The following is a 24635-nucleotide window of genomic DNA, read 5'->3' as shown; positions in this document are numbered from 1 at the left end:
ACAAATTTTATTTCATATTTTTCTTTTTTTTGATTATTTATCAGGTATTTTTCATCGAAAAAAGATACATAATTCTTAGCAATAAATATTACAATTTTTTCAAAAGTGTCATTGTTTATCATTATTCAAATGCAATACGTTTCACAATTTATTACAACACATGTAAAATACCAAATGACTAAACAATTACATTATACACATCCCCACACACAGACACACCTCTATCTGATCTACAACCACATCCCTTACACACAATACACACACACTCTACACCCCAGGACAACACTGAATGCACAGATGGAAAAATCAGGGCGATGAACTCAGCCCTCGATTGCTGTGCTGATAGCTGAGGTGTGTCATTCTAGCTGGTCGATATACGTTTCAATGGAATATTATAATTCATAATCCATCTTCTTCAGGACCTGTTATTTCCTAAGTTATAACGGGTGGGAGGAGGGGGAACTGGTCTGAAATGTCAACGTGAAGAATAATGAAACTTTGCTATTCTCATTTTATCAAAAGCCCAAGGAGATATCTTGCATTTCTCCTAATATATATACACGCAATAAAAACAAGCGAATGTACCACCACTGAGCATTTTCAAAGACTGGTGTTGTCTCTAGTGTGCAATTAGTGGCATTTGTACACACACCAACATGTGTGGGTCATAGAAGACAAGACTGAATCATAGACGGCATTAAATATCAATAGATCTATAAGAGGTGAGCATACCTCAAGATTATGTTAAAAATTAATAAAGGACAAAAATGTGTATGGAAAAGAAGCAAGATATTTATAAATATCCGAGGGAAAAGGAATTGTATTAGTTATACATCCTGCCAGTACATTCCTTTCCCTTAGGTAGAACATGCTCCTAGTGTTGAAAGAACAAAGCCTGTTACTCATTACCTGTAACTGCTGCAAAGCAAGAATTCTAAACATAAATGGATGCTCTGGTCATACGATAGTAGCTTGTTGATGACTATATCACTGCAGAGCCTGGTTTCCTAAAATCAAATCTCTCAGCTGTCTACAAAATAATAAAACGAGTAGGACAAATCCGTCGGTTATCGTAATATTGCGAAGTGCGAATGTGTCCTAATATTGTCACAAGATCATGAGGTACGTGCCTATGGGACACTGATAGTATCTCATAATAAGAGTCATTACCTGCTGATCGCAGTCTTCATGTATATGTCTCTGGATTCCTCATAAGTGCAAGGGCCACCATTTTATATTGCAAATTCTCGATCTAAGTGAGGTGAGGTAGAGATTCTCTCCTGACCACTCTGTCTATTAGAGGAGAAGAAAATATACATTAGAGAGGTTTTATACACATATGGTCCCCTTGCATATTGCCTCCAAATGCATTTAATGGCCATGTGATGTCGCATTTGGGAATATGGAGTGGAATACCTCTAGTTATTCCAATCTTTATCAGGGGAAATTATCCTGGCTATCCTCCTGGGTGTTGCCACCGATATTAGCTTCGATTATTCTCTATAGTTACACCAAGGTGGTATAGGTATTCCGGCATGTGCGGCCTATATGTAGATGAGAGAGCGCAGTGAACAGGCGGTCTATTGGCATATTAGGTAATAATAGTCACCGACATATTTCCCTTATGCATCAAGCTGCCTAGGGGAATAGAATGTGGGGGCATATACCTCTAGTTAGTCCTTCTTCGATGTAGGTTGACTCAGAACTTATTAGGCGGCATGTCAATCTTATGGCTCCCGGGGCTTAGCTTCTTTATATATAGCTGGCTCCCTGAACAGGACACGTGCTGTGGGAGACTAAAACGAAAAGCGGAAGATACGCAAATTACTACTAGGGCATCAGGGTGCTAACCGATTGTTCTACAGTTGATAAGTGTCAATCTAGAAGAACCGACCCGTTTATCCCTGTGTAGTCACAATCACACTTCACAGATCCCATGGTGCACATACCCATAACTATTACTATGAGCTATAGTAGCAATGTGTGAAGAGCTCGCGCTTTGCATGTACTATCACTCATATGGTATTGCCGATATGGCTGTTAATTTGCAAACAACCCTCCTATGGGGCATGAAGAATCGTCAAACGATCCGCGTATCTTACCTCTCACTTAAGCGGTCCCCCGGGGATTCCTTTTTCATCGGGCATCCATCATCAAAGTGTTCTAATTTATATCACCTGTGGCGCCATTGGTCGGCTCCTGATTGAGCGCGCCCGCTAGTTGTGATGACGTCATATCCAGACAACTGGAATAGGTCAAAAAAGGTTAAAACAAGGTAGATGTATATAGGCGCCATCTTGGAAGCCAGGTCTTGGGGAGTCTCCTGAAGGTCAGCAGGTCCTGGGTCAGACGCAGCTGTGTGGGTAGGGTGTTCCATGTCTTGGCAGCGAGGTAGGAGAAGGACATGCCGCCGGTGGAAGTGCTGTGGATGCGTGGGATGGCGGCGAGGGTGAGGTCGGCAGAGCGAAGCTGGCGGTTTGGGGTGTAGAAGGTGAGACGTTTGTTGCAGTATGCTGGTCCAGCGTTGTGGAGAGCTTTGTGAGCGTGGTTGAGGAGCTTGAAGGTGATCCTTTTGTTGACTGGGAGCCAGTGCATGTGTTTCAGGTGGGCGGTGATGTGGGTGTGGCGGGGAATGCCGAGGATGAGGCGTGCGGATGCGTTCTGTATGCGCTGGAGTCTTTTCTGGAGTTTGGCCGGTTCCTGCGTAGGGGGCGTTGCCGTAGTCCAGTCTGCTGCTGACGAGGGCCTGGGTGACCGTCCTTCTGGTTCTATTCTACTTACTGGTTCTATTCTACTTACTTATTTCTAAAGTATTTCTTGTGTGTAGTTGATATCTCCGGGAAGGAGATGTACTAATTAGTGTCTAGTGTGTACTAATAAATAAAACTTATTTTTATACGCACCTGGTGTGGTCCTTTCTTGTGTAAAAAGATTACTGAGTGACTATAGTGGTACATGCACTTGCTTTACACTCCTCGTGAATAAGCCTAGCTGCTCTCCACAGCTACCCCTTGTGAGCTCTGGTGTTCTGGAACCTTAACACTATCACTAAGGGTTGCCTGGACTCAGTGCATGGTGCCTCACCATAGGTGGACACTATATACTGAGCCAGCCTCCTACAGTTTCTAGCGCCAAGTTAGAGCTAGTGTCCCCCTTCGCCCCCCCACCCTCCCCACTGGCACAGAAGAGCTATGCCAGAAGACTCTGGATTGAGTTCTGTGGGGCGCTGTGTCCTCTCTACTGTAAATACGGTGGCCAGTTCTTTGTTTCATTGCACTGGGCATCAAGTCTTCCTCAAACAATTGAATGCTTGGGCTTTCAACCTTTCTTCGATATGCTCACAATTCCAATAATATTTCTCATGTTATCATTTTATATTATGTCTACCATATCATTGAGTACCATCATAGTTGCATCTGCGAGATTTACGTTTGTTCAATCCCACTCTTTCGCTGTTTTTCCTAAACTTTGTTTGAATGGAGATATTCTTCAATATTCATTGTGCACATTTTATGTTCAAGTATATTCTTTATTTCATGCACTGCTAGTAGCAGCTCCTTCAATGTAATATTGTGTTACATCAGATGCAGCATTGGCTGTGTCATCTTTGGTTTCCTGTTGCTCATCAGGAGTATTTTTGGGGGTTCTATCCCAAAGGAGGCAAACTTGGCCACTCTGTTCTGTTGGATGGGTTTCGTCTTTCTTTCACTGTCTATGTTGATAACTTCTTCCAAGATGAATATTTGTTCTTAAAACTCAATAAGCATCAATTCCCCAAAGCTAACATTAGACAATATAGTTTTATGTTCTTTCGTGTATTGGGGTTCCCTCAACGACTTGAAAGCCTTCTGCCCCCCCCAATGCTTTCACCATGCTAATTTGGTACATTGATGGATTAGGTGCCTTCATAACCATTAGGACAATTCAGTCAAACTTTTCCAGTTTATTTTTTTTTGTAAGCGCGTCCTGTTTGTTTTTGTGCTCCTAGGCTAATGTTTCTCTCTTGTGCCTATGAGTTATGTAATGTTTTATGTGCTCTTTTTGCCCTGTTTGATTCCTGTCACAGCCTACTGTGCCCCATGCTCCGCTGTGTATCCCATATTGGAGGGGAGAGTACTCCCATTCTCTGATGCCGGTCTTTTGTCTTCCCTTGTGGGTCTTCATAGCCCTTCTTTCTGTACCCTCACAATATCGCTGCAGCAGTGCCTCCTGCCAGTCTCAATGCCTCTTACCTCAGCGATCTACCCCATTTAGCCGTTCAGTTAGATATCCTTTACTTATCTATGTGACACAAGTCCGTTTTCTCTCCTCTGCAGGCAGTCCTTGTTGCTGGAGGCTGCTGAGTACACCTCAGCTCTCCAGCACACCGCCTCGCCTCCACTGACAGTCAGAGGAGCATAATCTTTCCTTCTTAAGGGGGTGCTCCACTCCCTCACCAGTGCTGTCGATTGACTCGGTTACTGGAGGCACTGACCATTCTCTAGGTCAGTACATCCACAAAGCCCAATAAGCAGGTGACCCACACTAACCATTGTACTAAATCTCCCTCGTAAATTTCATCTCTATTTCAGCTCCAGTGTGTGTTAAGCTGCTAGACTAGGACACGCCCCCACATTCATGAACTCTTGCAGCAACCGTGTATAGAATAGTGCATCCCCAGCCGACCTGCGCCTCGTCGCCGTGATGCGCCCCTAAGGGACTGCTGCGCCTAGAGTCTGTGCACTCCAACGCGGATTTTATGCCTCCATCCCACCTGCACTCTCCCCTGGAGCCCTCTCCCCGTCGTCCTCCAAGCCGGTCCTCCCCTGCTCACTGTCTGTCTCCATGCCCCCCCCTTCCTATGTATTCTGCATATAGCCCCCAAAAGTTTTTGGGCAGACTGCGCGGCGGCAGTAGCTCACTGAACCTCTCTGTCTGAGTACAACAGTAGAGTACATTGCGTTTCCACTGTGCCACTGTGGGCAAGGGGCCTCTCATCCAGCACAGCGCGACTCGTCGTTTCGCAATGAGCATCCCCATGTCCACCAATCGCCGCGCCGCCTTCGGCACCGCTCTGGAGTGTCCCAACAGGGCCACCGCCGGGTCCGGAGCCAACTTCACCTCCGCCACTCCCGCAATCTGCTGATGGACAGCCTCCCAAAAGCTACGTATGCCCGGGCAGTGCCACGCAAGGTGTATAAAGTCGGCCAATGGGTGCCTGCATCTTTCACATGCCGACTCGTCGCGCAGGCCATAACGATGTAGTCGCTTCGGGGTGTAATATGTCCTATTTATGAATTTGAAATGTACCAGCCTGTGTCTGCCGTGCAAGGAGATGCGTCATATCCCCGTGCAGCAGTATGCCCACATGGCGTCGTCAATTGCACTATCGAGATCTCTCTGCCAGGCCAGTCGGGCCTTAGTGTACCCCTGCGATCTTTGCGCCAGCGCCGTGCGGTATAGCTGAGAGATCAATCCCTGGGGGCTTTTGTTCTTAATAATAAAAGGCAGCTCCGGGACTTCCGGCGGTTCCGCCATGTCGCCCCCCAGCAGCTGCCTCCATGCATGTCGGACTCTGTGGTATTGGAAGCGTTGCAGCTGCGTGCCACCCCCCACTGACGTGGCCACCTCCTCCCACTGCTTAACTACGCCGTCCGCGAACATGTCCCCCATTGTGTGTACACCCAGCGCTTTGAGTGACCGCACCACCCCCTCTTCCCTACAGGGGGCCAGCCAGAGCGCCCATTCGATTGGCATCGCCGGTGAGTATAGCAGCGCCCCCAGCGTTTGCTGTAAAAGATAGTTCCAGGCATGTCGAATTGAGTTCAAAGAGTCTAGGAACCCTGTTCTGCGATCTACCGGCTCAAAGATGATAGCAGGGAGCGGAAGCGGAGCTGCGTACAAGGTTTCCAATTTAAGGTACGGGACGGCCCCGTCCCCGTGTATCCAGCTGTGCGCCTGAGCCCCCTGTGCGACCCTGTAGTATAGCTCAAGGTCCGGCGCTCCCAGACCGCCCAGATGGTAGGGCAGTGTCAGGACCCGCCAGCTGATTCGTGCCTGCCCGCCGCCCACGCCAACCGCAGCAAGGAGCCCTTCAGCCTAGCAAAGAAGGCGCGCGACAGCACCATGGGGATGTTAACAAACAAGAACAGAAACCTGGGGAGCACCACCATCTTCATAATGGAGACACGTCCCAGCAGCGAGAGGGGCAGCTTAATCCAGGTCTCCACGTCCTCCTCCAGCTTGCTGATAGCCCTACCATAATTCTCCGATAGCACTACCTCCGGGTCCGTGTGTAGCTGGATCCCAAGATAGCGGACCGCGTCGTTCGTCCACTGCAGCGGATATTCCATCTCAAAGGGGGCCGTGACCGGCGTCAACGGGAACGCTATGGATTTGGTCCAATTAACCTTCAAACCGGAGAGCGCCCCGAAACGAACCACCTCACGGAGCACCGGGGCCAGGTTATTTTCAGGGTCCCTGATGTATAGCAGAGTGTCATCCGCGTATGTGGAGACCACTATCTTATAAGTTGGGAAATTAATTCCCCTCAGACCGTGGTACTCCCGCAGTGCGCACGCCAATGGTTCCGCCACCAGTGCATACAAGATAGGCGACAGGGGGCATCCCTGTCTCGTCCCCCTCGAAATAGGTATCGCATCCGTAACACGGTCTCGCAGCCGCGCAGTTGGGCCGCTATATAACACCCCGATCAGTTGCAGGAAGACCGGACCCAGCCCCATTCTTGTCAGGACCTGCTGCATGAATGGCCACTCTACCGAGTCAAAAGCTTTTTCCATGTCGAGGAAGACTGCTAACGCGCGCGTGTCTCGGCGTACATGTTGCATGGTGCCGAACACCGTCCTCAGATTATACGTGAGGTTCCTGCCGGGCACGAACCCCGCCTGTTCCGGGGCTACCAGTTCTGGGGTGAGCAGGGCCAAGCGAGTGGCTAGAACTTTCGCGTATAGCTTAGCGTCTACGTTTAACAGCGATAACTGTCTGTAAGAACTGCATTCCTCCGGCGACTTACCCAGTTTCGGAATCGCCACCAGAAGAGCTTCCCTCATGGATGGCGGCATGTGCCCCGCTACGCACATGTCATCAAACAAAGTCGATATGTGTGGGATGAGCTGATCAATAAAGGCTCGGTAGAAAGCAACTGTGAGGCCGTCCGTTCCCGGGGCACTTTTGCCCGCCAGGGCTTCCAGTATTTCGTCCTGCTCAATAAGCAGGGCAAGGAATTCCCTGTGTTCGTTAGTGAGGAACGGCAGCTTGATATAATCCAAGTAGTCCCCAATACCGTCCTCCATGCCAGTCTGCTGAGAAGCATACAACTTTGTGTAGTACGACTGGAAGCGCGCAACTATATCGTCCTCTTCCGTTAGCATCAACCCTTCCTCCGACCTGACCTGAGTAATGGCGGTCCTGCGTCTGCGAGCTTTTAGCAGATTAGCTAAAATCGATCCAGGCCTGTCGCCCTCCCCATATGCCCTGGCAGTAGCGTACTTCCCCAAGTGCAGTACCTCTGCATCCGCAGCCTCATGATATTCCGCCAGGAGTGCCTTCACCTCCTCAGTGAGTCCCTCCTCCTCCGTCCCTAGTTGTTGAGCCTCAAGGTCCCCCAGCTTGCGCTCCAGCGTTGTCAACCGCCGGCGGATATCACGCAACACCCCCGAGTGCTTGGCCATTGCCACACCCCGGATATAAACCTTAAAGGTCTCCCAGACAGTCTGGAAGCTGTCTACGGATCCCAGATTGGTTCCAAAGAACTGCTCGATAGCCTCCGCTAGTTCCCCCTTAAAGAAGGAGTCCAGCAAGAGTATGGGGAAATCGCCACAGAAACGGCGGGACAGTCTTTCTGGGTGCCGCCAACAGCAGCAACACCGAGGAGTGGTCAGAGAGTGTGCGCGGCAACACTGTACATGTTCGCACCAGCGGGAGGAGAGTAGAGGACGCCAGCCAGTAGTCTATGCGTGTATGCAAACCGTGATGTGCCGAATAGTGTGTGAATCCCCCTTGCTCCGGGTTGTGAGTTCTCCAGACATCTACCAGGTCTAGGCACAGCATTTCTCGCATTATCGCCTTCGCCGCTGCCGACTGTGTCCTTGCCGGGCCACCTGATCTATCCCTCCCCGGATTCAAAACCACATTAAAGTCTCCTCCCCACAGCACATTCCACGCCCCTAGGTCCCTCACCGTGCTAGCCAACGTAGTGTAGAATTCTGGGCAATCAAAGTTCGGTCCATAGCAGTTAACCAGCAGTAAATCCAAACCTCTACCCTGAAAACGCGTTAGCGCATACCTGCCTGCGCCGTCCGTGGCAAGTAATTGCGTTCTATAGTCCGCCCTCGGGTTGACCCAAGTCAGTACCCCTCTAGAGTGGGTCGTGAAACCCGCCGCATATGCAGCCTCGCAGAGCCCCCTTGAGCGTAGCATCGGACTGTTGCTGGGGAGATGCGTTTCCTGTAGGAACGCTATATCTATCTCATGCCTCTTGAGGTAGTGAATAACTTTACGGACCTTCCGGTGATCGTTAAGGCCTCTGACATTCCACGTCAGAATTCGAAGAGCGCTAAGGCGTTCTGACGTGCCTGTGCTATTTGTGGACATCATTCTTGCCAGGGCACGAGTCGCCCGCAACTCTTTGCCTCCTGAAGCAGGTGCCTAAAGATGCGCATGTCGATGCATAATGACAGTTAAACCTCAAAACCAAACAAACGAGAACCCCGCCCACCCCCACCCCCCCACCCACTGCAGACCCACCCCAACTTGGCCTTGCAGATTCCCATGTTTGGGCACCCTAAACCACCTGCCACCCTACCCCCAACTTATTAACCCCCTCAAAGTTGTGGGTCGCACTCGCGGGCGGAGGTCGCTCAGCGCTCACTCTCTAGTGTGAGAGCACCTAATACCAAACGGCAACCACCCGGTCCGGCGAGCCAATATTTGCCCTTCCACCATGGTGCGGCCTACAGTGACCGCAGCATCGCAGCGCTACTCAAGTCCTAAGCTCCCGAGAGCTCCCGTACACTCCCCACCTCAGATAAACAATGCGGTTACACCCCTCAGACTGTGGACGCCGTGCCAGGGCCCGGCCAGATAAACTCACCAAGTATACTCTCGCCTGCAACCACTCAGTCAGTGGGAATATATATACAAAACCCCTCTCATCCCGCTCACAGCCACACCAATCCCCTCAGGATATACCCAAACACCAACCGCAACCCCAACAACGCTCTGCATTCCAGAAATTCAACCCAATCTTGCCTGCCCTCCGGGTTCAGTCCTGTTCGTCTAGTCCTCCATCTCTCTCGCCTTCCCGCAGCTGCCTCGCTGGGCTCCGCTTCTGCTCTTTAGCCCAGTCCTTAAGCGCCTTCTGCAAAGCTTTAGGGTCCAGAAAAATATGCAATTCGCCCTGCCTGTTAACACGCAATTTAGCCGGGTACAGCATCGCATAATCCAAGCCTAACTCCCGTAGCTGTTTTTAGGCTGGGGCAAATTGACGTCTGGCTTCCTGCACTCTGGCTGTGAAGTCCGGGTAGAGTGATCTCGTCGACCCCTCGTATGTTAAGGTTTTCTTTTCGCGGGCCACCCTAAGGGCAGCGTCCCTGTCCCTGTAGTTCAGTAATTTCGCAATAATCGGCCTAGGCTGCGCCCCCGGCGGGGGTCTGGGGCCCAGGGATCTGTGCGCTCTCTCCACGACGAACATCCCCGAAAACACCTCCTTTTCCAGCAACTCAATCAGCAGCTTCTCAACGAAGCATTCCATGCGGCCCGTCGAAGTCGTCTCCGGCAGGCCTGTGATGCGCAGGTTGCTCCGACGTGTACGCGCCTCTAGGTCTTCCGTTTTATCTTGTAGCACTTGCATCTGGAGGTCGAGCTTCCTCTGGGCTACATCCAGGGACGTCTGTGCTTCCTCCACTGCCGAGAGGCGTCTGTCAGACTTGTCCAGGCGTTCCGAGTTCTTGTCAATACGCTCGCCCATACGGTCCATCCTGTACGATAGAGCGTCTATCTTGGCGCCTAGGGACGTGATGCCACTCTGCAAACCTTTCTCCATTGACAGTAGTAGTCCCCGGATATCCGGCTCCTCTCCCGGGGGGGCGGGTGTACCCCCCGACGCCCCCTCCAGCGGCGTCTGAGCTCTGGGGCGCCGCTGCTCAAAAGTTAACTTGGGCTGAGATTTGTCGGTCTTGCCCATCTTGGGGAACTTCTCTTCGTGGTAGTGCGGCTCGGCTCCCAAGTATGCGCCTGTCGTGCACACCTGTGTGTTTCGCCCCTCTGCTGGGCCCCAATCCTCCGCCTTCACTCGTGGGCACCACCTGGCAGCCGGCACCCGCCCCCGCAGCTTCCGCTCTGTTTTGCGGCCTCTTTAGGTCGCGGACATGCCAGTTCTCCCGGCCCTCACTCACCACGCCTTGCTGCTCCGAGTATCACTGCTCCAGCCAGCCCCCACTGCTCCTCACAGTGCACTGTTCATAGCCTGGGTCCCGCGCCGGGATGTGCCACCACTCACCAGCCTCGCACGCTGTCAGGCTCAACAGTATGCAGGGAGCTCCGCTCTGCCACTACCGCACCTGCCGTCGGTGCATTCCGCTTGGGCTCTCCTCTCTGCCGCTTCTTCGTTGCTCCTCCGGCCCCCCCGACGGTATGACGCCCCGGATATCTGCCAGCGAAGACCGCGTCAGGGGCAGTTATATTGGGAGCCGCCGCTCCGCACCTCCAGCGAGCCCCAGGCAGCATGTCCCTGTATGTTACCGCTACTTCGTTGCGTCGCACAGCGGGCCCACCACCAGTGCTGGGCTTAGGGTCTGCGGGTCAATTGCGGGCAATGTGTCATGCGGTGAGCCCGGGCATCACCATGCGGGCTCCCGCGTTGCAATTCCCCAGATAGCCGCCACTTCACCGCTCACCCATCGGCACCAACCGCCGCGGTCCGCGCCTCGGGGAGTCGTCTCTCGGCGCCGAGAGGGAAGGTTACCAGCTCCGGGTCAGCCCTCGCAGGCCTAGCCGCACGCACGCCTACGTACAGCCGCCCGCTTCCAAACTCAAGGCCGAGGATCCCAGGCCCAGCTCTCCTCCGGCTTCCGCAAGTCCCGCCGCCAATACACCGCACACTTCGGGGTCCGGATTCCGCCAGCTGGGTGCGCTTCAAACGCAGCGCCGCCGCCGCAGGTGTGGAGTATTTTGTAAGTGGGTATGGCCGGATAATTGTAGGATCGGTAATTTTGCTCGCCGGAGCTCTGGGCTCAAGCAGCCATCTTCGCTGCAAGCTAAGCTCCGCCCCCGAACTCTTGGTAATTAATGCACCCATGTGTCAGGTGTGAATTTATATTCACATTTCAGTGCTAGCATTTTGCTCCACTGTGAAATAACCTACAATAGTAATGGCTGCATTGGAAAGCAAAGAACTAAGTCCTATAACACAGAATGTACATACAGTCCTCCTGAAAGGCAATCTCGTTAGAGCCTGATTGCATGGATGCGACTAAGCATACTTGGACTGGCCTCATCGCATTGAATTCCACTGCTTGCTCACGTACGAGAACTGTCATGACAAGACTCTCTAGGATGTGAATGTGTATTTGTATCAGCAATATGCATTTCAGGCCAGAAAGGTTGGCCCTCAACATATTTTCTGGCTTTAAATATGTAAGATAGCATGAATGTCGTCCTCAATCACCACCTCCTCAGTATATTTTTGTGTTGTAGGAAAGTTTAATATGTTGACTTGTGTTCAGATTTTGCAGGGCTTATCGAAGGAGAACTTGATGGTCTAGGTCATGACTTTTCATATACCAGCACACATGCATAAACAATGATTCATGTGATTTATGGTAGTTTCAAGCACTACCAACTTACTAGATTCCCTTCAGACCCTAGCCCTCATGGTCTCGAAAATAACTTTAACAGTGATGATGGTAACTGATCTTTACATGAAAAACATGTCTGATTCCTCGTTCCTAGATGTTTGACAAAAATAATGACTCAATCAACAAGGTCCATTTGCATCTACAGCTTATATATCACCTTCTACGTTTCTTAGACTGGTCTTAAAAATGGATATTTGTTGTATCTATCTTGTTGAGTCCGTCTGCTGCACACATGTACAGTAATTGTTTCCCACTCTGGAGTTACTAAGAGGCATCATAAGTCAGTTTCTCTATAGACCAAACACCTGCCTTAAAGTGTTTTCCTTCTTAAGGCTTCTGGAACTCATAATTTGTACATTTTACACAGGGGATCAGGACAATGATGAATTCATCATAGTGTATGCTGAAATAGCAGTATAGTCACATCCTACTCCTAGAGCGGAGTATCATCAGGGCCATGTTGTTCATCTATCTTTATTTGATTTATATAAGAATGTTACAGATCGTAATGAACAATACTGTAGACACGCATTGTATGAACAAAGGGTAGAGGAGGTTCCCTCTCACTCTAATTATACCATGCTGACCTGGTTTTGGGCCTTTTGGCATGGTATATCTTTTGTTCACTGTTACCTATGTGATGCTGAAGAATAAGTTGATAGCAGTTGCCCATGCATCACAGGAAGTGGTCTTCCACAAGTTGATACTGCATCAGAAGTTCAGAAGTTGGTGGATCCTGTTTGCTCCAGATTGAGCTAGTTTCTCACTTCTGAGAACATTATATTCCATCTGTTTTGCTCCAGAGAGTTTCTTAGAACTTAAGTGTTCCTTGTTCTACTCTCTATCATCTTGTACCTCCTACATGGATATTTCTGTCGAAGAAGAACTAAAGGATGACCATAATTTTTGTTGCTCCAGCGTGGAGGAGAGCTTATTATGCAGAGCTTCCTACCGTAATTGTTTCTTTGTGGGGTGATCTCCCTTTGCAAACCAGCATATGCGGTCAGGTTTTAAATTCTAGAAATATGCCAGTTCTGAATCTCTATGCGTACTGTTGAGATAGTGAGGTGCCTGAACTAAGAAATCTCTCAGCTTGTTTGGGAAGTTCTGCTTTCTGCCTAGTAGTTGTCCACAGAGGTGGTCTATTCTAGCCACTGGAAATGTTGTTATTTAAGGAGACATGTTGGCTTACCCAGTGGCTGCCCTGCAGGTTCGGTAAGTTCTGCTTTCTGCCTGCTAGTTGTCCACTAAATTGATCTACACTAGCCACTGGAGAAGTTGTCATAGAGGTGAAATGTTGGCTTACACAGTGGCTGCTGCTTTCGATCTCTTATCCTCGCAGAAGCTGACTTTTGTTATTGTGAAATATTTCCTAACTTCATCTTTGTTAGATGGCGACCTCAGAGGAGCCTGGAAGGGGTTCTGACTACCCTGAGACCCACCCTCGAAGTATCGTAGCCGGGCACTGGCGGGAGACTCCCCAGGGGGAAGAATCTCGTATCTAGGATCGTACTTCTGGCACCACACGACACAGAGTGACCACACCGGGTATTCTTAGAAATCAATCTTTATCAAGTAGGTTATCACTGCAAATATGTACAAGGTGAGCACAGGCTCAATGAGTCTCGGAAGGGGGTAGCGGGACAGTCTCTGGTAAAGGTTCAAGGCCGGGACGTATCCGGCGCACAGCTCACAATCCTCGAGCTGGGGGATACGTTGTTGTAGTCGGGGTCCGGCGGGACCATGAGAGTCTGTTGGAGCCGCGAGTCACTCAGCGGGCTCAGGTACAGGTTCGGAGGTCTTACGAGCTTCAAGGAGCCGCGAGTCACTCAGCAGGCTCAGGCACAAGTTCGGAGGTCTTACGATCTTCAGGGAGCCGCGAGTCACTCAGCAGGCTCAGGTACAAGTTCGGAGGTCTTATGATCTTCAGGGAGCCGCGAGTCACTCAGCAGGCTCAGGTACAAGTTCGGAGGTCTTACGATCTTCAGGGAGCCGCGAGTCACTCAGCAGGCTCAGGTACAAGTTCGGAGGTCTTATGATCTTCAGGGAGCCGCGAGTCACTCAGCAGGGCTCAGGAGGGTCCAAGTTTCAGGAGCCGCGACCACGTCGGCAGGCTCTTGTTGTTCCAGCGTCGAATCTGCGGACAGACCCAGAGCACCCCTTGTTATAGGTCGACCCCTCTTTGATGTCCGGAGTCTGTGCAGGCAGGGGTCTTGTCACCTGGGGGTCGCTTGTCGGGATTTCCTGCTATTGTCTTTTGATCCTTTCAGGGCCGGGTCGGGAGGAGTCCCAGACACCCAGCAGGCACGGAGCCAGCCCTCAGGGAGGCCGGAGGGCCGATCGAAACCCAACGTCCCAGGGGAGTTCAGAGGTGCGATAGAAACTGCTCCTCCCTCTCTCATCCCCTGGAAGCGTGATGTCCTCCAGCCGGAGTGGCGCCTCTAGGCCCGGGTCGCGCTGGGGCCGGGCGGCCATCTTGGTGCATGAAGTGGGCACGCGGGCCCGGGGTGGCCGAAAGGGGAGAGGCCATGGACGGGGATGTCCGGGTCGGTGCGTGTGTCCTGGTGGGGAGGGTCGGCTGGGCTGTGTGCTTGGGGCTGCAGGTACCAGGTTTCGGTGGTGCGGGGGCACGTCGGGCCATTCTACGAGGCCGGGTCCAACACGTTTCCCCCCCAGCTGAAAGCCGGAGAGACATGCCCATCATCTTGGGGGGTTCTCTTCGCTGAGGCGGAAGAACCGGGAGAGGCCGTCAGCGTTGGCGTGGTCCGTACCAGGGCGGTGTTCTACGGTGAAATCCATCCCCTGGAGGGAGATTGACCACCGCAGCAGCTTGGGGTTTTCTCCTCGCATCTGCATGAGCCATCGCAAGGGCCGATGGTCAGTTTGGACTCTGAAATGGGTGCCGAACAGGTAGGGTCGTAGCTTTTTGAGTGCCCAGACCACGGCAAAGGCTTCGCGCTCTATGGTGCTCCATCTCTGTTCTCGGGGCAACAGCCGCCGACTGAGGAAGGCGACGGGCTGGTCTAGGCCTTGGTCATTCACTTGGGACAGGACGGCCCCAATGCCATGCTCGGAGGCATCGGTCTGGACTATGAACTCCTTGGCGTAGTCGGGAGCCTGGAGGATGGGGGCAGTACACATGGCCTTTTTTAGGGCATCGAAAGCTTCCTGGCAGGCAGCCGTCCACTGCACTTTCTTTGGCTGTCTTTTAGACGTGAGTTCTGTGAGAGGGCCGACAAGGCTGCCATACCCCCGAATGAATCTTCGGTAGTAGCCAGTGAGTCCCAGAAAGGCTCGGACCTCCGTTTGGGTGATGGGTGGTTCCCAGGCCAGGATGGCGTCGATCTTTGGCTGTAGAGGGGCGACCTGGCCGCTCCCGACCTGGTGCCCCAGGTAGACTACGGATCCTTGCCCGATCTGGCACTTGCTGGCTTTTACTGTGAGGCCTGCCTGGCGCAGGGCGGTTAGCACCCTCCGGAGGTGCTGGAGGTGCTCACTCCATTCTGAACTGAAAACAGCGATGTCGTCCAGATATGCCGCGCTGAACGGCTCTAGCCCGGCCAGGACCCTATTCACCAGTCGCTGGAAAGTGGCCGGGGCATTTTTCATCCCGAAGGGCATTACGCGGAAGCGGTAGTGCCCATCGGGGGTGGAGAAAGCGGACCGCTCCTTGGCCTCTTCGGTGAGTGCAATCTGCCAGTATCCGCAGGTGAGGTCGAATGTGCTGAGGAACCGGGCTGCCCCTAGTCGGTCAATGAGTTCGTCGGCTTGTGGAATGGGGTGGGCATCGGCTCGGGTAACGTCATTGAGCCCCCGGTAGTCTACGCAGAATCGGAGTTCGGGGGCGACACCGGGGGCCGCTGCCTTCGGGACCAGGACCACGGGGCTGGCCCAGGGACTGTCAGAGGGCTCGATCACCCCCAGGGTCAACATCTTCGAGACTTCAGCTTGAATGCAGGACCGGACCCGGTCAGGAACCCGGTAGGCTCGGTGTCTCACCGGCGGGCTGTCCCCGGTGTCCACGTCATGAACACACCAGTTGGTGACCCGGGGGGTCAGGGAGAAGAGGTCGGAAAATTGTCTTAGGAGCTGGCGGCAGTCCGCTTGTTGCTGGGCAGTGAGGGCTGGGGAGAGGTTCACTCCTTCCACGGAGCCATCCTGCTCCTTGACACACAGGAGGTCCGGGAGGGGATCCGACTCATCTTCGTCCCCGTCATCGGTGGCCAGCAGGAGGCTCAGTTCTGTCCGCACGAAGTGAGGCTTGAGGCGGTTCACGTGCAGGACCCGGAGGGGATCCCGAGGCGACTGGACGTCCACCAAGTATGTGACTTGACTCTTCCGCTCAACCACTTTGTAGGGCCCAGTCCATCGGTCCTGGAGGGTGCCAGGCTTCACGGGGGCCATGACCCACACCTGCTGGCCCGGCTGGAACTCGACCAGAGTGGCATTCTGGTCGTACCAGCGCTTCATCTCTTCTTGACTTGCCTCTAGGTTGGCCTCGGCCAGTTCTCGGAACTTCCTGGTCTGGTTCCGGAGGGCCAGGACGTACTGGAACACATCTCGGGGGGTGGTCTGGGGTGCTGCCTCCAACCCTTCCTTAACCAAACTGAGGGGACCTCGGACGGGGTGCCCATAGAGTAATTCAAATGGGCTAAACCCTAAGGACTTCTGGGGGACCTCCCGGTAAGCGAACAAGAGGCAGGGGAGCAGGACGTCCCACTTACGCCGGAGGGGCTCTTCTAGGCCAGCGATCATCCCTTTCAAAGTCCTATTAAACCTTTCTACTAGGCCGTTCCCTTGTGGATGGTACGGGGTGGTGAACTTATAGGACACCCCACATTGTTGCCACAGGGACGTCATATATTTCGAGATAAAATTAGTGCCGCGATCGCTCACGACCTCGCGGGGAAAACCCACCCTGGAAAAGATCCCCATCAGGGCCCGGCCCACCACGGGGGCCGTAATGGTGCGTAGGGGAATAGCCTCAGGATAGCGGGTGGCGTGGTCCACTAGGACCAAGATGAAACGGTGACCTTGGGAGGTGGGGGGGTCCAGTGGTCCCACGACGTCGATTCCGACTCGTTCAAAAGGGGTACTGACGACCGGGAAGGGTTGGAGGGGAGCCTTGCGCTTCCCCCCACTCTTCCCACTAGCCTGGCACGTGGGGCAGGACTTGCAGTGGGCTTCTACCGCTGCTCTCATTCTAGGCCAGTAAAAATGGGTCACAAGACGGCTGTAGGTCTTGTCCTGACCCAGGTGGCCGGCGAGGGGGACGTCATGGGCTAAGCCCAGGAGGAAGTCTCGGAAGCGGAGGGGTACCACCAGTACCCGTCCGGATCCCAGCTCCACCGACTTCTGCTCACTGTACAAGATGTTATTTTCCCAATAGATTCGGTGCGTCCCGGTCTGGTCACCTGCGGCTTGGCCCTCGGCCTGGCGCCGCAGCCCGACCAGGGAAGGACAAGTGGCTTGCTCCCGGCAAAATTCTTCCCGGGTGGCGGCCAACTCGGGTAGATCTCCCAACTCGGGGACCGGGGCGGGGTCGGATGGTACGGGTTCGTCGCGGGCGACGGACCCTTCTGATGGGGGGACGGGAGGACCCTCGGCGGGGACTGTTCTGATCTCTTCAATCGGGGTGCTTTCGACTTCTCTCCGGGGAGTGAGTCGGGCCGACATAGATCGGGTGGTGGCGCACACCCACTCGGGGAGTCCCATCATTCCTAGGTGGGCCTTGCGCTCGACGTGCTTCCAGGGAGAACTCTCCAGGTCGTTCCCCAAGAGGCAGTCGACCGGCTGGGAGGTTCTTACGGCCACCTTGAGTTTACCTATCACCCCTCCCCACTCAAACGGCACCAGGGCTACCTGACACATACTTTCTCTATTGTCTGCGGATATTACGGGGCAAAAGACGTTGGGGAGGATCTGCTCCTCGGGGACTAGGTGCCTGAGGACACCGGTGATACTGGCCCCGGTGTCCCGCAGGGCCCCTACTTGGTGGCCATTGATTTTGACGAGCTGCCCGTATTTCTGTGTGTTGGAGGGTAGGAGGCTACCAGGGATCATCTCCCTATCTCCCAGGGATACTAGGGCCATCGCTGCGGGTTCCCACTCCTCGGCTTCCTCAACCTCCTCCCCCAGGGCTACGTTGGCTATCTGTCTCGCAGGGGTGGTAGGGGAGACTTGGGTGGCCATGGGGCACTCTGGGTCATTGGCGTAGTGCCCGGGTTTCTGGCAGCGGAAACATGTGACGGTCACCCGGTGTCCCCGTCTTCCAGGGGGCCCTGTCACTGGTGGGGGGGCGCCGGGAAAGGTGGAGGTTGTGTCTTCGGAGGGCTAGGCTGGGACTCTCTCGGCCCTCCCTGGTTCCCTCCCCCTCTCTGGCGGGGTGGTCCCTGACTGGCTCGGGGGTACTCTCCTACCATGCCCCGGGAGACCCGGGTGTTGGTCCAGCGGTCGGCCTCCACAGCTAGCTTCCGGGGATCTGTGAGCTTGCTGTCAAGCAGATGCTGACGTAGTTCTATGAAGCAGTTCGCAGCCAGGTGTTCCCACAACATGAGGTCAGTGAGTTCGGCAAGGGTGGTGACTTTGCTGCCCTTGATCCACCCATCGAAGGCCCGACTGAAAAAGTTTACATACTCCACCCAGGTGGTGCCCGGGATCTTCCTGCAGTCCCGGAATCGCTGACGGTACATTTCTGGGGTGAGGCCGTATCTTGTGAGTAGAGCCTCTTTCATGTGGCTGTAGGAGGTCTGCAGGGAGAGGGGTAGGTCGAGCAGGGTGTCCCTTCCTTCGCTCAGAAACCGCCCCCACAACCCCGCCCCCCAGTCCTTCTGCGGGATCCGATGGGAGGTCATGGCGACCTCGTAGGCCCTGAACCATTGCTGAATGTCATCGTTTTTATAATATTCCTTGACCACATCCTTAGGGATGTGGACCTTCTGTTCCGCTGGGGAGGCCGTCTCTCGGTTTCCTGGGGGCCTCCCTTCCTCGTTTCTGGCCTTGAGCTCGAGTTCCTTCAAGCTGCGTTCGTGCTCCAGTTGGAGCTTCCTTCCTTCGTGCTCCCGTTGGAGCTTCTTTTCTTCTAGTTCGCCTTGTACACGCATTTGCTCTACTGCTAGCTTTTTTTCCGCTAACTTCAATTCGCCCTCGATTTTGAGTTTGGCTAACTCGAGTTCATGATTGCGACTTCTCTCTCTGTCCGCGAGCTCTTCCGGGGATAGGCCCCCGTCTGGTACGATGCCTCGCACCTGATTGCTGCTGCTTTCACTTTGGGGGGGTTCGGCTTCGTCGGGGCGCTCCCCCGTGCCTTCTGGGCGGGAGGCCCCGGTCTCCACCCAAGTTTTCAGTGCTTTCTGCAAATCTTCTTTAGTGTTGAGACCAGTGGTAGCGATTTTAAGTTCTTTGCAAAATTGCTTTAGCTCTTTGTGTGTGTATTCTTCTAGATGCTCCACCTGGAACACCCTGTTGGCGTTGGTTTCTGCGGGGCTCACGGCGCTTCCTTCTGCCATGTTTGTCGGTAGTGCTTCCGTCGTTCACGGTACGATCTCTAGGTGATGGGCCCGAATCCCATCGCTGCCACCAATGTTAGATGGCGACCTCAGAGGAGCCTGGAAGGGGTTCTGACTACCCTGAGACCCACCCTCGAAGTATCGTAGCCGGGCACTGGCGGGAGACTCCCCAGGGGGAAGAATCTCGTATCTAGGATCGTACTTCTGGCACCACACGACACAGAGTGACCACACCGGGTATTCTTAGAAATCAATCTTTATCAAGTAGGTTATCACTGCAAATATGTACAAGGTGAGCACGGGCTCAATGAGTCTCGGAAGGGGTAGGGGGTAGCGGGACAGTCTCTGGTAAAGGTTCAAGGCCGGGACGTATCCGGCGCACAGCTCACAATCCTCGAGCTGGGGGATACGTTGTTGTAGTCGGGGTCCGGCGGGACCATGAGAGTCTGTTGGAGCCGCGAGTCACTCAGCGGGCTCAGGTACAGGTTCGGAGGTCTTACGAGCTTCAAGGAGCCGCGAGTCACTCAGCAGGCTCAGGCACAAGTTCGGAGGTCTTACGATCTTCAGGGAGCCGCGAGTCACTCAGCAGGCTCAGGTACAAGTTCGGAGGTCTTATGATCTTCAGGGAGCCGCGAGTCACTCAGCAGGCTCAGGTACAAGTTCGGAGGTCTTACGATCTTCAGGGAGCCGCGAGTCACTCAGCAGGCTCAGGTACAAGTTCGGAGGTCTTATGATCTTCAGGGAGCCGCGAGTCACTCAGCAGGGCTCAGGAGGGTCCAAGTTTCAGGAGCCGCGACCACGTCGGCAGGCTCTTGTTGTTCCAGCGTCGAATCTGCGGACAGACCCAGAGCACCCCTTGTTATAGGTCGACCCCTCTTTGATGTCCGGAGTCTGTGCAGGCAGGGGTCTTGTCACCTGGGGGTCGCTTGTCGGGATTTCCTGCTATTGTCTTTTGATCCTTTCAGGGCCGGGTCGGGAGGAGTCCCAGACACCCAGCAGGCACGGAGCCAGCCCTCAGGGAGGCCGGAGGGCCGATCGAAACCCAACGTCCCAGGGGAGTTCAGAGGTGCGATAGAAACTGCTCCTCCCTCTCTCATCCCCTGGAAGCGTGATGTCCTCCAGCCGGAGTGGCGCCTCTAGGCCCGGGTCGCGCTGGGGCCGGGCGGCCATCTTGGTGCATGAAGTGGGCACGCGGGCCCGGGGTGGCCGAAAGGGGAGAGGCCATGGACGGGGATGTCCGGGTCGGTGCGTGTGTCCTGGTGGGCTGGGTCGGCTGGGCCGTGTGCTTGGGGCTGCAGGTACCAGGTTTCGGTGGTGCGGGGGCACGTCGGGCCATTCTACGAGGCCGGGTCCAACAATCTTCTATTTTGAAGAGTGTCCCTGAGCGAAGGTCTTGCCTACTTGCATAGAATGCTAACAATCTCAACCAACTACGGTAACAAAAGTGAAACAAATGTTCATATTTCCCTCTTCTAGTTTCAAAATGCATTCAGTTATCTATTTGGGAGTTGCACCAATGAATAGGTCTGCCAATAATTTGCCTACAGGGCAAATATGGCGAGCATGTTAGAACGTCTTAGCTAAATCTAGAAGTATTCAACGAAGATAATGCCCATGACAGTGGCTAAAATAAAACAAAGAGTAAATATGCCCTGTGAAGTTGCTCTGGAGGGGGCTTGAGTTCTTTCTCTATGTTTAGTGTCTGTAGAAAGCCCTTTTTCTTGTGTTTTATATAGCGCGAACTTGATTCAGAGCGCTTTACACACGCACCCTTGTTAGGCACAGGGAGATTAAGTGATTTGCCCAGAATCACAGGATGTTAAGCGTCGTTGTTAAGCCTCGAACCAAGTTCACCAGATTTGAGGTCAACCGACCTAGCCGTTAGGCCACATCCTCTTCCCTTAGGTAAACTGCTCATTGTTTTCTATATGACACACAGATAGTTCAGTGTGGCGGGTTCTCTGTAGCAGTTTGCCATGTTGTCTGAATGAGTGTAGCTAGAAATAGCAAACTAATAGAAATAGCGCCATTTAAATGTGTCAAAACTGAAAGACTGTCACAGGGCAGCACCTGTTAAACTCTTCTACCTAATGTTTCATTGATTATATTGTTACCTTTTCCAAAAGTATGCAATAATCCTGGGATTTTAAATTGGAACATATTAATACATTCTTAGTGACTTTGCTCGAAAGGAGTGGTCATATGATTAAAGCCACTGAAGTGCTGTGTGCCATTTTTTCTAAAGCTAAATTCTATGATAGTTGGTACAAATCTGAATGTTAATATTGGCTAGACTAATGACTGGATCCAGATATACCACTTCCTGACTTTTTGTGCTTTTTTAAAAACATTTTTACCATGCATATACTCTGTCTACATTTTTCACAATTTCAACAGCACCAATTAAATGAGTCTGACATCAGTCGTTATTTATGGTGCTATAATAAATCCCACTGACCTTTTGAGAACATATAGGTAAAACTGTAGACTTAGCAATCTGTTCACAAGACTTTCCGATGTCTTTAATTGTGCTTAGTTTCTACTCCATTTTATTATTTCTAGTGGTACTCTTCTCGAGGTTTCACAGACTTGCAACGGTAGTTGCATTTTGTGTCAGTCTTTTCCTAACATCTATTCTATGTATGTTTGTGTTCATAGTGATGTGCCTGAGAAATAGGTTTAAAGTACATGTCAAATTTGTTTCCTCAGTTCTCCTAATGACAAGAAAGCCTTCTGTTCAGTTGAAGGAGAATGGAATGGTGTAATGGACATAAAATATGCAACTGGGGTAAACAATTTCTTTCTTTATATCCCTATATTATATTATCATTTGGTGAAAGTTTGCATTTTAATATTTTAATATTATACTTACTTGTCGGTAGTGTTCTGGAACTCTTAAAGTGTCTCTTTCCTATTATGTTTAATCCCCATGTCTATACACATTAAAGAGGGTGTATCCATGCTTTAATCATTCTGTTCTTAATCGGTGATACACCTTTTCTCTAAGAAAAGGTTGACTGCTTTATTATTGTAGAACTTAATTTCCTCTGGTTAAATCACTCTTACTATTGTTATGTAACTATGTACAATTTGGGTCTGTACTTTGTGGATCATGTTTCACATTTCCAAATAAATATGATCAACACCATTAATATCATGATCTGTTTGCTTTTACTTAGGAGAGTGCTGTATTTATAGATACCAAGAGAATGCCTATGGTGAAGAAGAAAGTTAGAAAATTGGAAGATCAGGAAGAGTATGAATCTAGAAGGTAAGAAAAACATAAGTAAAATTCATTATCAACTGTTTTTCAAATACTCAATATAGTATAATTGTTCAAGTACACAACACCTATATGTTTACCTTTTATTCTTATAAAGTCTGTTGTGTAACTATCCAGCGTACAAATTACAGAATCAATTATGAATTTACATTTTAATGACTTTATCAGTTTTGTCACTTCATCCATTTCTCCCATTACCCTGTCAACTGTAGGCCACTATAACAATCGAATAATTCTCTAATAGTAAACCACCATAGGCTAAGGGTGACATTAAATCCTATGAAATGTTAGTGTGGGGAGTGCTACAGCCATAAGAGAGCAGTTGTAAAAGGAGCGGAAGGGGCTGGATCTTGGAGTTAGATATGAGTTAATTGTAAGGGAGTTGAAACATTAATAATCTCCAATGGAGTTTGTAAATACATTTTAAAAATGGTAATAGAAATGTACTCAAGGGACGTGGCTTGGCATCGCCCAAGATGGCCGCATAGTTTGAGAGCTCTGCAGCGGCCTCCGCTTATCTTCCTGTTATCTGTACAGAATCTGCCCGACCCGACAGACTGGGCACACCGGGGTGTCCATCCTATCCAGTGGCAGCCTCCAGAACTGGTCTTGAACCGGGAACAACGATCCCACTAGGAAGGCTGAGACGAGGCCTCTGCTGGCTGGGGATGGCCTATCCTTTGGTAGCCCGGGAGACCCTCACCCCCTAAATCCCTTCCCCACATTGTGTGTCGGTGGCACTCTTTGGCTTCTACTGTGGCACTCAACCTGGGAGTGAAAGAGGCCGCTGAGGACAAGATAGAGTGGCCAACCTGACAGTGGGAACTGTGGAGACGGACCCGGCGGTGAGTGGACCCAGCTTTCATCCCCTCCCCCTCCCTAACCCCCTGCCCCGAAAGTAGATGTGATCTATAGATCCCAGTGGTGGAACGGGCCGGTGGAGAGCCTTAGGGGTTGTGTATGGTGCTGTTGTCCGCTCTATTGGCTTGCTGCCTGGAGACGGAGTGTCGCGTGCAGCGGAACTGGGGGTCTGGCCTCTGCTTCGGTGCCCAGGGAAGACAACTGGTGGTAGACTGGGGGCGTCTCCCGCCTCCCCCACCACCCGAGGGGCATCGAGTCCGGATTGCCACTTGTGTGCTGTTGCTGGTGGGGACCCGTTTGATGTCGCTGAGACCCAGGGGAGGTGGGCCGGTGGAGGAATCTAGGTCTAGTGGTAGCTGGTGGCCCGGCGGAGGCCCCACCCCCATCCTGTCGGCGTGCCCATCAAAAAAGACAAAAGGACAAGAGTAGGGGCACGGGAGCTCTCCCCAGGGTGGTCAAAATGCGGCCTAAGGGAGCGCCCCATCCCAGGCCAACAAACTTGATCAATACGCGGTGCCTAGGCAGTCGATGGTGGAGGGTGCGGCGGCACCAGGAGGCCAGGATGTGGTGGAGCTCTCGCTTGGGGAAATAATGGCGGCCATTCATGACTTGAGAAAGACTCTTTAGTCCAAAATGGACATGGTGACCATAGAGGTAAACCTCCTCCCCACAGACATGAACAAGGCATCAGAGAAGGTCACCATTGCGGAGACAAACATTAATGAACTCCAATCTACCACCAGCAAAATGGAAGAACGGGTGCAGCAATCTTTCCACCAGAACAAGATGATGGCCACGAAGCTGGAAGACCAGGAAGGTAGAGCTTATTGAAATTACCTAAGAGTGGTGGGGGACAAAGGAGTGGTGGGACCTAGCATGGACGTCTTTCTGGAGAGAGGGCTCACCAATACCACCGCCAAAACCCAGTGGTTTCCCCCTGCCCCCGAACTATAATTGCCAGAATCCTTGATTACCGTGACCTAGATGACATATAGCAAGCTGCTCGCTCCAGGGAGATCTGCCTATGGAAATTCAGCAATCTGGTTCTTTTCAGACTTTGCCCTCCAGGTGCAACGCCAACGGCTCACCTTCAAGGAGGTCAAGAGAGCACTACGTGCTGAAAGTTTC

The 24635-nt window shown here is 52.2% G+C and overlaps 1 protein-coding gene across 12 annotated transcripts in view; it reads left to right on the top strand.

The window, feature by feature from the left end:
* Positions 1–24635, top strand: part of OSBPL9 (oxysterol binding protein like 9) — a 1355357-nt gene that overhangs the window by 1208208 nt on the left and 122514 nt on the right. For all 12 annotated transcript variants that reach the window (XM_085602637.1, XM_085602632.1, XM_085602635.1 and 9 more), the window contains 2 exons: positions 22073–22151; positions 22543–22634. In XM_085602637.1, coding sequence (XP_085458763.1) covers positions 22073–22151; positions 22543–22634 — 171 coding nt within the window. The remainder of the gene's footprint in view (positions 1–22072; positions 22152–22542; positions 22635–24635) is intronic.

The sequence above is a fragment of the Triturus cristatus genome, chromosome 4_2, assembly GCF_964204655.1.
Source record: "Triturus cristatus chromosome 4_2, aTriCri1.1, whole genome shotgun sequence".
In the NCBI taxonomy this organism is placed as follows: Eukaryota; Metazoa; Chordata; class Amphibia; order Caudata; family Salamandridae; genus Triturus; species Triturus cristatus.
This window is presented reverse-complemented; position numbering and strand designations above follow the sequence as displayed.